This window comes from Boleophthalmus pectinirostris, unplaced genomic scaffold (genome assembly GCF_026225935.1).
Source record: "Boleophthalmus pectinirostris isolate CB_2022bp ecotype Guang Dong unplaced genomic scaffold, ASM2622593v1 HiC_scaffold_2, whole genome shotgun sequence".
Taxonomy (NCBI): domain Eukaryota; kingdom Metazoa; phylum Chordata; class Actinopteri; order Gobiiformes; family Gobiidae; genus Boleophthalmus; species Boleophthalmus pectinirostris.
In genome coordinates this window covers 11,707,502-11,728,054 of record NW_026571152.1, presented here as the reverse complement: position 1 = coordinate 11,728,054, position 20,553 = coordinate 11,707,502, and the positions used below count along the sequence as shown (strand labels likewise).

General features: G+C 39.7%; 1 protein-coding gene across 5 annotated transcripts in view; it reads right to left on the bottom strand.

Annotated features, from left to right (window-relative positions):
- lrriq1 (leucine-rich repeats and IQ motif containing 1) overlaps positions 1-19,453 on the bottom strand; it is a 30,164-nt gene extending 10,711 nt beyond the window's left edge. For 4 of the 5 annotated variants that reach the window (XM_055155313.1, XM_055155314.1, XM_055155316.1 and 1 more), the window contains exons 1-13: positions 19,225-19,453; positions 17,693-17,807; positions 17,363-17,421; positions 14,754-14,820; positions 14,195-14,385; positions 13,464-13,538; positions 9,906-13,175; positions 8,940-9,092; positions 8,639-8,789; positions 7,291-7,484; positions 6,725-6,852; positions 5,931-6,004; positions 5,122-5,215 (exon numbers count right to left, since the gene is read on the bottom strand). In XM_055155313.1, coding sequence (XP_055011288.1) covers positions 5,122-5,215; positions 5,931-6,004; positions 6,725-6,852; positions 7,291-7,484; positions 8,639-8,789; positions 8,940-9,092; positions 9,906-13,175; positions 13,464-13,538; positions 14,195-14,385; positions 14,754-14,820; positions 17,363-17,421; positions 17,693-17,807; positions 19,225-19,305 — 4,652 coding nt within the window. In that variant the 5' untranslated portion in view covers positions 19,306-19,453. Of the gene's footprint in view, positions 1-5,121; positions 5,216-5,930; positions 6,005-6,724; positions 6,853-7,290; positions 7,485-8,638; positions 8,790-8,939; positions 9,093-9,905; positions 13,176-13,463; positions 13,539-14,194; positions 14,386-14,753; positions 14,821-17,362; positions 17,422-17,692; positions 17,808-18,458; positions 18,522-19,224 lie in introns of those variants that run through there. The other variant, XM_055155317.1, reaches the window with a different exon arrangement.
- Positions 19,454-20,553: the final 1,100 nt, after the last annotated feature.

Below are 20,553 nucleotides of genomic sequence, written 5' to 3'. Positions count from 1 at the left end.
GAGCACTTCCTGTATTACCACATGACATCACAAGGTGGAACAGAGTGTTTTCTGTTTGAGAGAAGAACTCAGCCTAAATATGCAGGGTTTGTGTGGTAAACATGTGTGAATGAAACAAAATACAACACAAATCACTCCCCCTTCAGAGCGCTATCATAACACAATCACTGTGTGTCCGGCTAATGAAACTACAGCACATCACATCAGGTTTGTCAAGTTTTGTGTAGAATTTTGTATCATGCTTTTGTATATCTATGGAGATTTGTCGTGTGGGAGCATGGATGATGTAGGCTTGTGTAAAGAACCTTGGACAGAATCATACAGCGAACCATGAGGAGGGTTTGAGAGAACACAAAATTACTGCAACTTACCTGGATGACATCTAAAACCTCTTCATGTATGTTTTTGATGAGAGAATAATGTTATAACATGGTAGAAAGCTTCAAAAAGTACATTTTGCACCCCGCTATACCCCCTCTTTAATGTCCTCATTTCAAATCTTTTTCATATTATGTGGATGTTGTTTTTGCAACTCTGCCCTCACATGCTCTTGGTTCAGTGGGAAACTCTAAATTTGGGTCTAAACTGGACACAAGAGACACCAGAGACAGGAGGGGAGACCACTGAAAATCCACAAACTCCAAACGCCTCGAGCTAAAACATCTCAAACTTTAACTTAAACACAGTGGGTTTAACAGCATCATTCCCAGAGAAAGTGTATCCAGTTTGTGAGTCACAGAGGAGGCTAAACACATGAGAACGGTGAACCAATTGTTTATGGAAAAAAATATATATATTATTTGTTTAAAGAGGGGCTATTTTACTTTGGGGCATTAACCGCTAACACATAACCTATTCAGATCACCATGTTACCTTATTTTTGTTTTGAAAATTCTATATTCACCAAGAACAATGATTAAGATGTTTTGAAGTCACACCCCATTCAGAGCACTATCACAACACAATCAGTGCTAATCTAAAGCACATCGCATCAGGTTTGTCAAGTTGTAGTGTACAGATTTATATCATGTTTTTGTATATTTATGGTGATTTGTTGTGTGGGAGCATGGATGACGTAGGCTTGAGGGCTGAGCATTGCAAAGAATCTTGCAGCTAACCAACCGTAAGAGGGACTTGAACAGGGCCCAGGAAAGATTGCTAAATTACTAAACATGCATGGATTACATCTAAAAATTCTTCAGGCATATTTTTGATGAGGAAACGACAGTATAATATGGTAGAAAGCCTTTAAAGTCTCTTATACGTGTCTCTGCTCAAACCCTGTGGTTCAGTCCTGGTCTGGGCTCTGTCAAAAAACAACCTCATGTTTTTTAATGTGGTTCTCTCTCTCCATCTCTTTTTCCCTCTCCCTCCCCTTTCTCTATCTCCCCCTCCTTCTTTCTTTCTCTGGTTTAAAATCCATCTCCAAAGCAGGTCCATAGTCACATGATGTCATCAAGGAGTGACTCTAATTCAATAAAGTTCTATTGGCCCTGACTGTAACGTTTGGACCAAAGTTTAATGTTTACAACAAACCACAAACCAGACCTGACCCAGCTGCACTTTACTGGAAAGGAATGATGCAAGACAAAAGTGTGGCAGAGTGGTTAGCCTGTCTCCTCCTCTCAGTAAGGAGGTTGTGGATTAGACTCCTGATCTCTCTGAGTGGAGAGGGCATGTCCTCCGAGTGTTACTGTGGCCTGTCACTTCCTCTCAGCTGGGCGTTGTTTAATAACGTTACTCCAACATAATATTACTCAAGCAAAGTAGTGGCCCAAGAAATTACTATAGTAAAAAAACTACTAATCAAGTAAGAGAAACTTAAAGAATAATCTGAGTAATTTGAAGTCAATGTAATTGGAAGGACAAAACATTAAATAATGCACAAAATCTGGTATTTTTAAAAGATCGACGGAAGGAGTGGTGCAAGAAATACAAATGCTCATATCGTTTCATACTGTCAACATAAAGCTTTTATCATAAAGCTTTTGTCACTTGTAGACTTCTAAATAAATGTACTTAAAATGCTTTTGAGTACATTTTTTTATCTTCAATAAAAAATATTACCAAGTAGTAAAAGTATGCTACATATGCAACTGAGTACTACACACCTCTGGATTTTAAGCAAAACTGCAGGAAATACCAAGGATAAGAAGTCCACAGTTTAAAGTCTCACTGGGCGGATTTTTGGATCTTTTAAAACACTTTGTTAAAATGTGCCTCGTGTGACTAAAGCCTTTTATTCCACTTCCTCTGGTTTGATCGCCCACTTCCACCCTCACTCACTCTCCTGTTTAATCAGCCTCTGTGTGGAGCTGCAAGCTGCAGACCTGCACTGTCATTGACCTCACCTGTCAAGGACCTCACCTGTCAAAGGACCTCCTAGTTCAGTGTTTCTCAAATTGTGGCATGTGAGCTCCTTCAGGTGGTATTTGAACAGCTCTTCAGTTTGTGGGTTTGCCTCATTTTAAATTCATTTTATCTACTTTTTGTCTTTTAGAACATTTCTAGTTTACTACAGTGGAAATAATTATTTTTTTTAAACTTTTAATGGACTTAATTGGCAAACCACAAAGGTTGCCATATTTGAAGCACCAGCATTTCCTCAACAAACAACAAAATCTCCTATGTTATTCTGCATAAATACCGCTAACCCCGAAGTTTAGATCTGCACAAACATGTTCTGAAATGTGATTCTTATATTAGTATGTCAGTTCATATTTCAGTCTTTTTGTCATTTTTTCTGGACGTGAATCCTGTTATTAAAATATAAATCCTAATTCAAACTACAATTATCTATTTTTCACAGATGGTTCAGTCCTATTGCAGAGCCCCACAGAAGAGGTCCCTGACAGCGCAGCGCTGCAGTTAGATCCTTTTTGGCAGTGCATGTTTAATCCCTAATCGCAGAGTCCCACCCGGGCACCTTTCTCTGGATCTGGGGTGCTGTTTTAGTTTCTGCTTTGTTATGACTGGATGCTGATGAAAGGGATGGGGTTAATCGCAGGATTAAAGTTAGAGGTGAGTGAACGGGCAAAGTTAGGGTTGGGTCTAACTTTATTCTCTCCTCAACGGTTACAGCTTAAAGGGGCACTATGTAACTTTTCTACTTGCCTGTCTTTCTGGAGATGTTACTGATTAGCATGGAATATATTAAACTTATTTATCTTGTGTTGCATTTACTTTTTGATTGTTTTTATTGCTTGAGGCTAGGGGTGGGCGATATATCGATATTTTAAATATATCGAGATAGTTTTTAAACTCGATATGAATTCTGACATATCGTATATATCGATATAATGCTTATATTCAATTCTGATTTCCCCGCTTCGCTTTTTTACCTTCTCTCTCGTCGCCTCCGCCTCCCTGATTTTGTTCGCTCGTGTCTCCTTCACTCCTCACTATCGCCTTGAACGCCGAAAGTTGGTGCCAGTGAAAAGCTTCAAGCACCACGAACCTTTTCCACCATTTACAGACAAGAACATCAGCAGCACATCCTCATATTCCACCGAGTCGCGTCCTTTAGCCCGAAAGAAGCTAAACGAGCTGAGCTGCACGAGAAGTGCGCTGTTTATGCAAATGAGCCACGCGCTTAAGTTTCGTTTCTGTAAAATGTAAACACACGTGCGTAAAACTGCATTAAACACATTATTATCGCAAACGCGCTGATGTGGCTCTAGAGTCGTTATGCTTTATATATTGTAAAGTTTAGTCATGTAAAGTTTATTTATGCAGAATATTTTTTATTAATAATCTGCTTCAGTGTAACTTGTACAATAGTGTTTGGAAACGTTGGGTTTGATCTGCAGTGAATTGTGGGAAACCTCAGAGCTCCTTACTGCTGGATAATAACATGGATCTATTGAAATAAGGAACATCCTGAGCTTCTTCTGGTAAATGAGCTCATGGTAATGGGATGGTTAACAGAGTTAATGCAAAGATGAGCTTGTGTTGAGTTGTTTTATTTATGAATGAAAAGAAGGAAATATGTATTATTTCTTTTATTTTACAGTTAAATTATTATTTATGTAATTAGGGTTTTTGTAATCTTAAGTGTTCCTATATGAACTGCCGACCTCTTATACTTCAATAAAAAAAAAGACCTTGTGGAATTGGCAGATTTGTTTTTGCAGTTTTCAGTTTTAGGGAGTTATTTTTTCTTGAACATATATCGAGATATATATCGTATATCGAGATATAGCAAAATATATCGAGATATATTTTTTGATCCATATCGCCCAGCCCTACTTGAGGCTGTGGAAGGTACTCACCCCTTCCAGCCTGCACTGATTTGGGAAGGATCGGATGCTTAGTTGCGCTGTCAGTCAAACCTGTTGCTAACACTTGTGGGATCAACCTCTGGGAAAGAAGGCACCCGTTATTTATGTTCATATCTTGATTTATGGATAAAATAGTGAGACAAAAGCCAAAGGATCATGTAGAGCAGATTAAAACAAACATTTTAAGACAAAAATGACTTTCAATAGAAGTCGAATCCAACCAGACCTCAAAGGAACCACATTCGTGCCCATGCTCACATCCTATTTGGAACACAGCGGCTAGTGCTTTAGCTATGTCCATACAGTCTATGGCTGTGCCCGAATGTCCATCTTAGTCACTAACCTGTCATTCTCTACAAAGGCCTGCATTCTTTAGCACATTACATAGTGCAGTCATAGAGCAATTCAGCTCACTACTTTTGTAGTCACGAGACTACAATAAACTCTGATAAAACTTGATTTCTGATCAAATCAGACTGGCACTCAAGTATTGATCTCTGGATCTCACATAAACGGACTGGATTATTTGCTTTTTGTCAGAGATGCGTGAATCTTTTAACAGCTGGACCTAAGGTAAGCAACTAACACTAACACCTTTACAGTGTTTTATTCGTAATCAAGATCAGCAGTGAGATAAACCAGAGCTTCTATTGGCTTCATTCAGTCATGTTGTGTCCAGTTAAACACCTGTCACTATCTGCTGTTGTTTTTCCAACTCTTGCCATGCACTGTGGTCTATATTGACTGGTGTAGTGATGACAAATGCCCACTACTATTCAAGGTGCATTGTAGGAAATTTTGAGTGCACTATAGCCTGTGCCTCTATGGACAAGTTTCTCACCTCCAGTGTGGCTCCTGTTGTAGAGGATTCCCTTCCACAGAGATGTCCCTGATGAACAGACAGCCCCTCAGACTCTCTGCCACTGTACTTAACTCTGAAACAACACCACACAGGACACAGGCACTGTCAGATAAGAGCAGATACAAAGATCAATAGTCAAATTAACCCTATCCACAATGTTAAAGAGGGGGTATTACACTACAATGGGGAATTAATTGCTATTATATAACATATTCCCCTCTCTCCTTGCTCTCTGTGCTAAATCACTCCCCTTTCAGAGCACTATTACAACACAATTAACGTGTATCCTGCCAGTCAAATCTAATGCACAATGCATCAGATTTGTTAAGTTGCAGTGTACTGTTTGGTATTATGTGAAAGATGATTTATGAAAGATGACCATGTAGGAGCATGTGTGACCAAAGCCTGTGGGCTGAGCCTTGGACATGTTCGTACTGCTAAATTAACACTATTCACTATCAACGTTAAAGTTGCACTAAGTAACTTTTTTTGGTGGAAGCTCCAGGACCTGGTCAGGGAGCAGGTGGCGGACCACTCACCAGAAGAGTTACATAGTGCACCTTTTAAGGACAAGTATTCTGTATTTGGGTTTGGTATCAGTGTAATCTACTGGCAGCCATGACAAAGAACAAAATCATAAACAAGTTCAGCAGCTAAATACAACTCCACTTATGTTCATGGTGAGGGAACAATGTTAGAATATTTTTAAAGGAGCTGCATAATATAAGTGCTTTAATAAAATTCCAAATTCTGAATAATTGCACATTGTGTTTGGGTAGTATTTGTACCTGATAAACAGTTAAAGCGTAGATCGAGAGTCTGTAGGGACACGAGGCTGGACAGTGAGGGCAGTTCTGTAAGACTGAGAACAGAAAAAGAGTTAAGTTGCAGACAAACACAAGAGATCAACAGTCAGACCAGTCCCGGGGTAGGGCGCTGCTACTTGAGACACTGATGTCACCCAAACATAACTCATGATTTCTTAAAGAGGGGATATTTTACTGCTATGGGGTATTAACTGCTAATATATAACATATTTAGACCACCATGTTACCTTTTATTGTTATTGTTTATAAGTTTCACTTTTGTTTTCATGCTCCCTTTGCTCTCAGTCGCTGCACTACATCACTCAGATGCACAAAGCATCAGGTTTGTTAAGTTGCTGTGTACAGTTTTGTATCCTGCTTTTGTGTATTTATGGAGAATTGTTGTGTTGGAATATGAATGACTTGTCTTGGCTAGTGGCTCATGACTTGTGGGCTAAGCATTGGTCAGAATCTTACAGCTAACCATAGATAGGCTTCAAATAGGGTCCGAGAGAGACTGCTGAACTGCTGAAGCACGTATGAACGATATCTACAACACCTAAGCAGGCATGTTTTTGATGGTAAATGCAGAAAGCTCCAAAAAATCAATTTTGCATTATACCCTCTCTTTAAAAAATAAAATCTAAATCATACCTGAATCATACTTTGGTCGATATGGTCGATCTCAAGAATTCATAAAAAGACGTTTAGTAATTCCAATGAAACAACGGCAAAATCTTCAAGCTAACGCTGGACTAGGTAATTTGGGTGTGCACCTGTTCTGAGCCACGGTGAGCTGGTGTATCATGGGAAACCAATTCTGGGTCAGAGTGTGGAGCGACGAGAGACTGTTGTCATCCAAGTGAAGATCTCTGAGCAGCACCTGGTTCTTCAGGTCAGGAGGCTGTGAAAAGAGAGAGAGATTAAATGGTAAAAATGGTCACAGTTGTTATTCTACCATTGAAGAACTCAAAGCTATTTACATCAAGGAACCACTCACCCATTCACACACATTCACACATGAGTATATGCAGATGCTAGGGGAGAGGTGGGTTACTGTCTTGCCAAAGGGCACAATGACAGCATTAATCTATGGAACATGGAATCGTACCACCAACCAGTGGATCAGTGGATCTGACAGCTCAACCAGTGAGGTTTTTATGTCAAGAAAAGGACTGAACTGCCAACCTTCAATTACACCATATGACTGTCTCCTCTACCTCATCGGCTTCATCTCACCCTCTCTTCTACATCATCTGCCCCATATGACCTGCTCTTCTGCACCCTCTGCTCCTCTGACCCTCTCCTCTGGTTTCTCCTTTAATCTGTGCCTCCTCTGTACCTGTGTGAGGTTGTTCCCTCTTAGATCCAGACTCCACAGCAGAGCGCACTGGTCAAGTCCTTCCACAGAGTTAAGATGGTTACAGGACAAGTCCAGGTGCATTAAGGAGGTCAGAGCTGAGAGGCCTGAGGAGCTGGTGAGCTGGTTCTGTCTGAAGGAGAGAGTCTGCAGCCGCATCAAGGACTCCAGTCCACCTTAAGAACACAGAGATTATACAACAACTCCAATCCACATTAAAGAAGACATATAGTGCTCGGCCTACTATATAGTTAAAATCTATGACACCCGTGGATTATTATGTTATAATTTGTCATGACAACAAAGAGTCAGCACCTCCTATGGATAGCTGCATATCACGCAAGTAAACAGCTGAATTTTTTTTTTTCATTTGTATCAAAATTGCTATGCAACGCTGCCGAATCCTACACATATCGCTGATTAAGAAAATTAAATTGGAGTAAGTGCAGATAAGTGGCTGTGTACAGGGGACGGCGAAAACAGAGAATGATAGTCAAAATGACTTCTTGAAAATAAGCAATTAAAACTTACTCAGACATGCATAAATCACTCCAAATACAACATCGAGTGAGTAAATGGTATGGGGAAACAACTATAAAAGCTGATTTTGCAGGTCCGCTTTAAGAACAGAGATGCAGGTTTGACAATGACTCCAATTCACTTTAAGAACAGAGACGGCTTTGTACAGGAGGGAGATACACATATCTAAATGGAAGATAAGCTGAATTTGAATGCTAATATTGTAGATATTGTCATCAAAAAGAGTTAATAAGAAATACAGTGAAACTTGCCATGTGATTGTTTTAAAAAGGATTAAAGCATAACATTTCAGCACTTTTTTCTAGTTTTACAATTCAGTTTTTGTTTGTTGTATACTTAGCTATGTTTTATCATTTCTGTGAGAATCCATGGTTTTAAAAACTATACTAATACTATATACTATCAAAATGTATAATGTATTTTCAATAGTCTTTCATTGCAACAGGAGCTTATGGACAAGTCTGAAGAGGTCTGACTCTGCCTTCTAGTGGTGATTCTACTCTTCATGGTTTCTACTTGAAACCAAACCCTGCCACCAAACCACAGTGCATTTCAAGTATCAACTGACAAGTAACTAATCCTTCAAAAATATTAGTCTGAAATAAAATTTAACTAAATTAAGGTTAAAATTTCAGAATGTCAGCAAAATTGAATAAGTTTACCAATTGCCTTTTAAAGATGCAACCTTTCTGGTAGTGATATATTGAATGATGAATTGATATAGTATTTCATACAGGCCTATAGTCACAGATGTGTATGATGCGGTTGTGTGTTGTGTTTTATGTGTTACCGATGCGAGTGATGTGATTGTGAGATAGGTCCAGCACAGACAGGTTCACTGCTCCTGACAGCCCCCTAGTGGACCTCAGGAAGTTGTGTCCCAATCTCAGAACTCTTAAACTTTTCATGTTTTCAAGGTCCACTCGAGAAACCTGATTCTCCTGAAAAACATGTCATCAGCAGGGCCTTAAACAACATGCACAACTCCCTCACAAATTTGGGTGAGTAAATGGTGAGAAGAAACAACTATAAAAACACCACATGTAGATAACGAACTACCAACACACCAAGGTGAATAAATAGATAAACACCTGTACATCGACATAGCAGAGTCTGTGCAGGTAGTTTAGATGTTCCAAAGCCTTAAGTCCACACCGTCTCAGAGTGAGAGACCGGAGACAGGGACACGAGGACAGAGAGGACAGATTGTAACTGGACAAGTCCTCCAAGTGTACTGTGGTTAGCTGAGGAGAGAGAAGGTAATACATCACATTCAAAATATGTTTAAAGTCACTCAGGTTTAGGTAGACTTAATGTCATGTGCATCTGACCAATATTTTAACGGGTCACATGCCTCTAAGCCAGGACAGGATGTGATTAAACCAGGATTTGAACATCACAAACCAAGTCTACATCTATCACTCTAGACTCTGAATACTTTTAAATGAACTAATTTTCACATTTAACATTATCAAATCTTCACTGGTTTATTATTAGGGTGAGTGAAAATTCTTTGAGGTGTGACAGTCTGATGTCTATTGGGAAATTTTATATGGATCATATTTGGAACATGGAATAATTTCTACAGTAGTAAGCATTGTTCTATATCTAAAAGTATGAACTGAAATATGCAGACAGTAGCTTTAGGGAGAGGGAGAGGGGACAGAAGCAGTTTTCTGTTGCCATCTTGTGGTCAATGTCTAAGTTACAATAAAAAAAAAACGAGTCCACGCTGTCGCTATCTGGCAGTGAAATGTCTGTATGTGGGAATGCAGCCTTACAACTCCACAGACCTGACTAGTAACTTATTTAATTCTATTTATGGACCAAATGTTACGACTGTGTAACATTTGGTCTATAATATACTTTAATATACAAACAACAATGTATGAAACTTATCATTACTACAATATTTTGTCAAAGTCACATAATATTATTAAGAGCCTTTTTTTAATACTTATTGCTCATCCAGGACTAAACCAGAACTAAACCATGTCCAAAATCAGGACTAAATCAGGTCTAAACCAGGTCCATCCCAGTCAGCCCTGTGTTCTTACCCGTGTGAGCTCCGTCAGCCCTGTGTTCTGGAGCAGAGTCTGAGGAGGCAGAGGTGGCAGATGGTCTATCCCAGCCGCAGCAGCTCGTTTTGGGCCTCTGCTCATTTCCCCTGGTATGGTTCTTTTGGTCTGGGCTCGTAGTCTGGACCAAGGGAGACACTCTCTCATCCACTTTAACCTCTTCTGCTCTGTCTCCTCTGGCAAACATAAGCCTGACCAGCCAGAATCCTCCATCAACATGAGCTTAGATGCAAATGTTTCACTGCTCACTGCTTGACGATTCTGAGAAAGACGATTATTCTGAGAACCTTTCCCATCCTCAATGCTAAAGATAGCACCAGAGATGGTAGATACATTGTCCGTGTTGTCTTGGTTAATCTCGTACACACTGGCCGCATCATAATTAACAGGAGTAGTGCTTTCTCCTTCAGCCACAGCCTTCAAGATGGCCACCTTTTTGCTGTTGTGTTTGGAAGTTTCTGCTCCTGCCATCAAATTTTGTAAATCAGAATCAATTGTCTCAACCAAGTCCTTCTTCTTTATATCTTCTTCTGTATCAATTTGATTATCAATATTAACTGAATTTGGGGTAGTTTTATTTTTGTAATTTTGGTCTTTCATACTATTTGCCCTTTCCACAAACTGTGACAAGTCTTTGTTTGCTCCAGTTTCAGAAGAATTTTGGCTTGAATTTTTCTTCGAAATATCATTTTCACCATAAGTCCCCAACATGGAGTCCATATTGTGGTTCTTGTTCCCATGCTGCATTGTGTCTTTACTACATTCAAACACTGTATCAAAATCACTGCTGCTTGGGGGTACATTGTCTTTATTAGCCGTTCTGGTCGTCAAAATGGCAACCGTGTTTGAGTTTTCCTTTCTGCTATCTTGTACAGGAACTTCAATTTTGTCAGACAAATTTTGAGAATCCATGCTTGTTACTGTAATATTATTCTTAACCTTAACCTGTCTTAAATATGAGGACACAACATTAGTAAGACTCACAGATTTCTTGGTTGAACCACCTTGGGTACTACTCAAACGTTTATTGCAGTAAACTTTACCGCCATCTTGTCCAAAATGTTGAGGTTTTGCCTTTTGTACAGAATCAAAGCTTGTGGTTGCCTGATTTATAAATGTGATATCTTCATGCACACTTTGGCTAACATTATCCTTATTTATTGTAGTTTTTTGGTTTTCTGTGGCAACATTGTCTAAGAAAACACTTTTTAATATAGTCTGATCTGTGTCTAAATCACTTGGTTTTCTAATATCATTGCTAATTGTGAACTGTTCAGAAACACTTTGTGACAAATTCTTACAGCACTTTCCTTGAGTAACTTCATTTTTGTCATATTTAGTTTTGGTAGCATCAGCATCTGTATTTGCAGTTTGAATTAGAACTATTTCACCTGTGTTTTCTTGGCAGTTGTAAAAATTAAACATATCTTTGTTTCGGCGGGCATGTTGAGCCCCTTCTTCATCCACCAACTTCAAAATGTCCATCTCCTCTGTGGTTTTGCTGTTACATTTTTGGTCAGCTTCCTCGTTTCCCAAATCACAGCTTGAAGAAATTGTGCTGAATTTTGCTTTGTAATTTCCAAGATCACTTGTGCACGATTGCATTGAGAAATTATAGTTACCTTGGCCCCTAGCATTTGGCTCATTTTGTCTGTTATTTGAGCTTGGGTTTGTCATTTTACAGCCGTCTTCTTTTCGATCATATTTTAAATTTTCACCACAATTATTTGTAGGGGTAGTATTGTCTGCGTATTGTCTTGTATCTTGGCGTTTTGTGAACTCTGTTTGTTCACAGTTTGAAGTTTTTGTAAATGTATCATCTTCAACTGAATTCAGAAATTTGTCATTTTCAATGTTCATTTTGTGCAGTGTTTCTTCTCTTTCATTAGATTTGTTTTTTGAAGAGTTGTGGCTTGTGGGGGATATAGTTGAATTACTTACAGTATTACTACTTTTACTTCTTGAATCTTGTGTGCTGGGGTCTGTAATCACCATAACTTCATTAACTTCATTGTTTTTGTCCTTTTTATCGATCATGTTTTGTCCACATATGTTGTCTTGTAGATTCGAAGAAGTATTTCCAAGTTTATCAGCACTTGTGTGATTTGTCAAACTGGCATCTCCTCTATCCTCTGCCTTCAAAGTGGTCGCCTGATTCTTGTCACTATTGCAGTTATTTGTTGGAGTTTCTTGACAAGCTGTTGAAGCATTAAGTAAAGCATTGATACTAGACATTATATAGCATTGTTTTGTGCTACTTGTTGTTGTGTTTTTGCAACCGTTTTGTATAGTTTCCAAGCTAGTGTCAAATGCATGTTGCAAAGGTATTGAAGACACATTGATTGCACTGTGCTCTTCTTCACCAGTATTAGTGTTTACAAAGCTTCTACTAAATCGTCCTTGGACAATTCTGGGCTCATTTGGTGACGCATTTAGACTAATTTCATTTTTAGAGCTCATTTCTTCAGTGTTTTCCTTAACGTCACAGGCACCATCGTTTGTTTTTAATTTGGAGCTATTGGGCGGAAAATTACAGCTGATTTCAGTCGTGTTTTGCTTTCTGTTCATTGCTTTTTCATTACGATGCAACACTAAATTACTACCATTTTGGCTCTTAATTTCAGTTTCTCTTGTATTCTCATCTTTACAAAAACTGATTTGATCTTCATCACAATTCACCTTTTCCTCTTCTTCACACTTTGCTTTGTGCTTACCAATATTGTTTTCGCAGTCGTTGGGTATTTTATTTTGAAATTCCACTGCATTTTTTTGCATCAGTTGAAATCCCTGCTCCTTGTCCACTTCTGGGACCTTTCTGACCTCTGCACCAGCTTGTTTGATCTCATGATTCATAACTTTACCAATGTTTACATTTTTACACAGCAAATCTGGTCTTAAGTTTGTCAGCGATGCACAGTTTGAATTTTGAACCATTTTGTGAATTGATTGCCTTTCAATACTGGATTTCGTATCTTTCAAACACTCCAAATTAATTCTGTCTTCTGTTAAAAGAGAATCTATCTTGGCAGTAATGCTGTGTAATTTCTCTCCATGCGTTTGACCCTGATCATCGTACATTATTTGGGAATTAAATGTCTCTGTTTGAATTTGAATGGCTGTATTTTGTTGTAGTTCTGTTTGTCTTCGATCTTCCTGTCTTCTCTGCAGCTCCAGTTTAAACTTGGCCTGCTCCTCAAATCTCCTCTTGCTCTCCTCCTCCACACGCTGCTTCAGGGACTTCAGCATCTCCTGTGCACAAAAATATGTGAGTAGTAGTAGTTCTTGTTGTAGTAACAGTAGTAATAGTAGTAATAGTAGTAGTAGCTGTAGTTGTAGTAGCAATTGAATCACATTTTTAATTTGCTGCAATTATTTTGGCAGTATGCTTTGGTTATTTATAATAGATACATTTAATGCTGAGCTTAATAATAAGTTTCGCTGTGAGGTCATCTGTCAAACGTGTATGGATATTTTGTGAAGCCAGCCATCACATGAGCTGTGTTTTGTTTATTCTGTAGATAATAATAAAGAACAAACCTGCTGCAGAAACATCTCTTGCTCAAGTCTATGCTGAGCTCTCTGTGCTTCAAGCTCCAGCTGAGCCTGCTGCACCTGCGTGTTCACAAACACATATACACACACAGAGGAATACAAATACAAAATATATAATCAACTAGTCATTTAAAGGGAGGGTATTACACTTGTATGGGGTATCAGCTGATAACACATAATATAATTAGATCACCAGGTTACCTTTTATCGCTTTGAAAATGCTATATTGCCCCCAAACAATGTATTAATAAGTTGGGGCTGAGCATGGGGGGGGCATGGGGAATGCTGCATAGAGCTTTCTGGTTATGTAGGCTTGTAGGTAAAGGCGTAGCCCCTAACCATAAGCAGGGTTTGAATAGAGTCTGGGAGAGATCACTAGATTACTCAAACAAGCATGGATGACATCTAAAATGTCTTCAGGCACATTTTTGAGAGAACAATGTTATGAAGTCCATTTTGCCTAATACCCCCTCTTTAACTGTTCCTCAATATATTTGATAAAAACACAAATACACATAAACACACAGGAGTAATGTGAACTAGCAATACCAGTGCTTGTTGTTATTGTGACCTTGAGCAAGTCACTTCCTAAATATTGACAGAATTATTATTTTTATTATTCATTGTTACTAGATATTTTTATGAACATACCATACTGATACTGAATACTGTGGACGAGACACCACATCAAATCTAAAAACATCATGAAGTCTGACCCGTTCGGCCTCCTGAAGTCTCCTCAGCTCCAGCTCAAAGTCCTTCTCTATCTGCCTCCTCTCCTCTTCTCTCTCCTCCTCCTCTCTTCTCATTCTCTCCATCTTGAACCCTTTGCTTTGCTCCTCCATTCTCTGCTCCTCCTCTGTCAGATGCTTTCCTGAAACCTCCTTTATGTCTGGACTGTCAGCCTCTAAAACACATGCATAAAAAGCACATATGTGGAGATAATACGAATGACTGAGATTCAAGAGCAGGACCATGCCACAACATCTTACTGCTGCTCTGGATCAAGCCACAGCTCACCTCAAACACACTTCGAATTATCAAGAAGCCCTTCAGTCCTATCCTGAATCTACAGTGTGGGGTCCTGAGTCTCTAACCAGCCGCATCTCGCTATATTATCCATAAACAAGTATTGTTATTGTGTACTGTTTCTGTGGCATTGTCCTTACCAGTCACGGTTTCAAAATATAGAGTTGTTAATTTTTTTGTCACTATTCCATTTATTAGTGCAGAAATGTACATATGGCCTTAAGTGTTTAAAAAGGTGCTTTGTACCTTCACTGTGAGGGCTGTGAGAGGAGGGTGAGCTGCCTGTGTTATTTGGGATTATGAAGCTGTTAATCTGCAAAAAAGACATACATTATAGATTTATCATCAGCACAACATGGGCCCTATCTTGCCACCAGTCTTTGCATAAGCGCAAGGGTTAATGAGTGGGCGTGTCCAGGTCAGACTGTAGTTGGCCGCTGGGGGCTGGAGTCGGAGGGTACAGGTACATATATGGTTATGTTATCTGAACCAGTTTTTGACCGTTGTTGCATTTAAAATCACTGCCAGTGTGGGTAATGTCTGCAATCTTTGCCTCATTACGAGGCAGCAAAGAGGGATGTGGGAAAACAGGGAAAATTTTATATATATTATATATATATATATATATATATATATATATATATATATATATATATATATATATATATATATATATATATAAATGTGTTTCTCACCTTCCACGGTGGTAGGTCTCTCTCACCCTCATTCAGCTCGGGTTCTCTACCAGAGGCCTGGGAGCTTGAGAGTTCTGTGCAGTATCTTTGCTGTTCCCAGTACTGCACTTTTCTGGACTGAGATGTCCATTGTTTTTCCCGGTATCTGTTGAAGCCACTCTTCCAGTTTGGGGGTTACAGCCCCGAGTGCTCCGATCACCACAGGCACCACTGATGCCCTTACTTTCCAGGCTCTCTCCAGCTCTTCCTTGAGCCCCTGGTATTTCTCTAGCTTCTCGTGTTCCTTTTTCCTGATATTACCATCGCTTGGTATTGCGATGTCCACCACCAAGGCTCTGCTCTGTTTCTTATCCACCACCACTATGTCTGGTTGGTTCGCCATCACCATTCTGTCAGTCTGCATCTGGAAGTCCCACAGGATCTTGGCTCGGTCATTCTTCACAACCTTTGGAGGTGTTTCCCACCTTGATCCTGGGGTTTCCAGCCCGTACTCTGCACAGATGTTTCTGTACACTATGCCCGCCACTTGGTTATGTCGCTCCATGTATGCTTTCCCTGCCAGCATCTTACACCCTGCAGTTATGTGCTGGACTGTCTCAGGAGCCTCTTTGCACAGTCTACACCGTGGGTCTTGTCTGGTGTGGTAGATCTGGGCCTCTATTGCTCGAGTGCCCAGGGCCTGCTCCTGAGCAGCCAGGATCAGTGCCTTTGTGCTGTCCTTCAGACCCTCTCAAGCCATTGGTAGGATTTCTTGATATCAGCCACTTCAGTTATGTTCCGGTGGTACGCCCCATGTAGGGGTTTGTCCTGCCATGATGGTCCCTCCAGCACCTCTTCCTCTGGACCCCATTGTCTGAGACATTCTCTGAGCACCTCATCTGCCGGGGCCTTGTCCTTGATGTACTCAAGGAGCTTGGATGTTTCATCCTGGACAGTGGTTCCCACACTCACTAGTCCTCGGCCCCCTTCCTTCCGGCCTGCGTACAGTCTCAGGGTGCTGGATTTGGGATGGAACCCTCCATGCATGGTCAGGAGCTTTCATGTCTTAACATCTGTGGTCTGTATCTCCTCCTTTGGCCAGTTTACAATCCCTGCAGGGTATCTGATCACTGGCAGGGCGTAGCTGTTGATTGCCTGCACCTTGTTCTTGCCATTGAGCTGGCTTCTAAGGAGATATATATATATATATATATATATATATATATATATGGGGCATAACCAGTTCTGCCCATCCAAAATTCTATAATCCTATATATATAGGATTATAGAATAGAATTTTGGATGGGCAGAACTGGTTTTTATTCTGTGCGCACTTGCGCCCGTCATGTACACGCACCTCCGCAGGCCCATGTGTACTCACGTCAACCATAGTTTTCTCTGCATTCCTCTGTTCTTTTGTCTCGCATTACGAAGCAGACTGGTGTCTTTCTTGTGGACTCCCCATCCCACATCAGACCCGCTGATCTCCCCTGGTCGCACCCGCTCCCACCCATCCTATGTCTCTCACCTGAGGTACGAGTTTCCACTGCTGCTACTGCTGACCGCTCGCATTCTTGTCTCACAAGTATCCACTACATTTGGTCCCAAACAGGTCCACGAATTATGGAATACGTTTATTGGCATATAAATGTTTCTGATTTGACCGCATTGCGCATGGACATAGATTAAACCATAAATACACGGGGAGGGTGACTGCACGCCCTGCGCTCACAGGAGGTAGCGCACCATGAGCAGTACCCTGCAGACAGGGTAAGAAAGCACACTTGATAGTGCTGTAAACGGCCTCATGTGAATAAGCAGCTTTTGAACACATAATCATCAAACTGCGCTGACCAAACCTCGCTGTGCGGAGAGTGGGTGCAGGGCTGTGCTCTGCTACAGGAGGGCATCCTGACGGTGCATGAACCTCCCGTATGGCACACATGTGAGTGTTATGCATTTATCATATATTTATTGCCTTGAATATGTTACACGTAATATTTTTGAGTTAACTAGTTTAAGATTTATTTTTATGATTCTGGCCACCACACCCTCAGTCTGCTCCACTCCACCTAATATTCAGCCACAGCACAAGGAACACCCCTTGTGTAGAGCTCCAAGCTTGTGCTTGCGCAAAGACTGGAGGCAAGATATGACCCAATATGACATATTTTTATCCACCTGCCGCTGATGTTGTGAGTCCAGATCTTTGTCAGTGATACAGTCCAGCTCTGTGAAGACTGAAAAAAACAAAAAAGACCACAAAAGATCAAATGAGCTTGGGAAATGAAGATTTAGGGAGTGTTTCAGGCCAAAAAGGGGAGCAGTACTCTTTGGTTCAAGCTAGATTATTTAGGCAACTTTAAAGGACTTCTCATATGAAGAATTTTCATTATGAAAATTACAATTATGAAAAACAATATCCATAGTAGTTTACAAAATAGTGACCAATGACAATACAGTACTTAAAATCTACCATAAGCACTATGCAGTCAGTAAAACATGTCTTACCTTCATCCTCATCTTCATGATCAACATGTCCCAGGATGAGTCTCTCACACAGCACCGCTCTGCTCCGGGATGTTTCAAAGTACCTCAGGAGAGACGCCGGCACCTCATCTGCAGCCTGCGGTACACACATAAGAATAAATAATAATTACACATAAACAACTAATACTTAAAGGTCATACTCATATATTATGCTAAATTGACTCTTGTGAGATTTTTGTCTTATTAGAATGATGTTACCTCATCAAACACATACCTGGAATATTGTTTCATTCAGTCTACATCTCCAAAGCTCAAAATGCTCTGTTCCACCTTGTGTCATGTAGCAGTAGTTTTAAAGTTACACAACTACAGCTAAATTAAACAGCTACATTTTACCTTTTGTTTAGGAGATATCGGCAATTCCAGGGCTGAAATTATCCAGATTATTCTAGTGTATATAAAGTTTAAAAACACAGAGGAGCAATTTCTGCATTACCACATGACATCACAAGGTGGAATCGAATATTTTCAGTTTGAGAGAAGACCTCAGCCTAAATATGCTGGGTTTGTGTGTTAAACGTGTTATTATGTGTAAATAAAACAAAACACTACTCCAGGTCTAGAAAAAAAGTTTCAAAAGGAGCGCCTCCTGAACCTCCAGAGTAGAGAGAACGCAGTGGTGCTCTTTGGGGAAGGGAAGTAAATTTAAAGATGCAAAAACAAGGCACTCACTGGTTAAAGTAAATGCCTTTAGTAATTTACGGTTGTGTGTTAATAGACAACTTACAATGTCCCGACGCGTTTTAGCCTATGGCTTTCCTCAGAGGACAAAACCAACCCACTACTCCAGGTCTGTTTGTGATGAGGAAACAACACTGATGACATAGATCAGAAAATAGCGTAATAATTAGCACTGTAATGTGACTATGCATTTATTTGTTTCAGCCTTTCTTTTCAGCTAATTTTCTCTGGCTCAAATGTCAAACGCTAGCCTTGTGACCAAAACAACTTATTCGCCATAAAACCTAGCACATAGGCTAATTATTATTTTTAATATTTGTTTGAAAAGTTTGTCTGTATTTTAGGAAAACATCTATATTTGACATTTCACGGTTTATTTTATAGTATAATTTATTTACTGAGCTAAATAATGTTACTTAGGAGCATTATGTGCCCACCCTGGTGCATACGGGGCTTCAGATGGAAAGTAACAGTAACAGCTAACATACATGAACATTCACACAGACAGTGGCTCCCTCTTTTCTGCTTCACTCGAGAAAAAACTAAAACTAAACCACAACACTACCCACGCCAGTCCATCTTTCCCACAATCAGGTAATAATTTAGCTCCATAAAATACTTCTTTATAAAAGAAAAATAGATATTTATATAACTGTACAATTTTCTCTACTTTACCACTAATTTTAAGTGTCAAACGCGCTAGTTCTGGAATAAAACGACCGAAACAACTTCAAAACTACCGAAAATTTAATATAACAAAGCGGAGGGTAGTAAAAGTGACAAATAAACGTGCTTCTTGCCTAAAAACGTACCTCTTCGTCATAAAATGTTTCCGTTCTGTCAGACTCTTCGTCAAAGTACAGTGTTGTGTTTGTTGGATCGGCCTCGGTCATGGTGCGGTTTAGTTCGAGTAAAATAAACTCTTTTAGCGTCTTTTAAAATTAGCCAAAGCTGTTATAATTTTTGTCATGTTTTAACAGATATACAATGAGGACGACACGCAGAGTTTGTGTGGTCACCATGGAAACGGCTGTGTTTCTACAGAAGCTCACAAGAGACAAGCAAAGCAAAAGGCGAAGGAGATTTTACTCTAAAAATGACTTAACCCAATTAATGAAGTGAAGGATTTTGATAAATAAAAAATATATATAAATATTATTATTTTTTAATAGTGCATACCGATGTAATAAAATATTAAATAAATACGATAAAAATAATATAAATACTTCAAAATATTTGAAACAACTGAATTTGTTAATTTGTTTGTGCCATCCTCCCAGGCGCAGTTACAGGGATATACATGTATATCTATATCATCTATATCTGGAGAGAGAGAGAGAGAGAGAGAGAGAGTGAGAGAGAGAGAGAGAGAGAGAGAGAGAGAGAGAGTGAGAGAGAGAGAGGGAGAGAGAGAGTGAGAGAGAGAGAGGGAGAGAGACAGAGACCGAAGCCACTGTGGGACGGGTGCTCGCCACAATATGGCGCTCACGTAACGCTCTCGCTCTCCAAAACCAAAAGGCCCAAACCTTGTGCGGATAACCGATTAACACAGGCATGTCCAAACTATGGCCCGTGGGCCAAATGCGGCCCTCAGACAAATTTTTCTTGGCCCTCAGGCTTCCAGGAGAATTGGCCCAAAGTACCTTGCTTCAATGAAAAAAATACTTTTTATTGCAAGTTTTTTGAAAATCTACCTTAATAAAGCTAATATTTAATATATAGTGTGTGGTTTTAAGGATCTTAGTGTGAATAAAGGACTGATGGCTCATTCTAACGTGTTAAACATGCACATATTTCAATTACCCACTGTATTTAGCACCAGTCCCTTGATAGGCCCTCTTCTTTGTCTGTGTTTAGATATATGGCCCTTGAAAAAAGTTTGGACACCCCTGACCTAACAGGTCTGCAATGTTAGTGCAATTCTTTGCCAGATAGCCTCGTGATAGATCCATGGTTATCTCACAATAGAAAGCAAAATCATACAAATGTTATTTGAAATGCAGCAATTTTAGAGGGAAATGATAATGGTTTTATAATGATATTGAAGGGTTCCAGCTGCCTTTTAGACTTTTTCTCATTCAACAGTATAATATTTTGTTTTACATTGTTAATGATGAATGAAATGGATGACAGAAAATTTA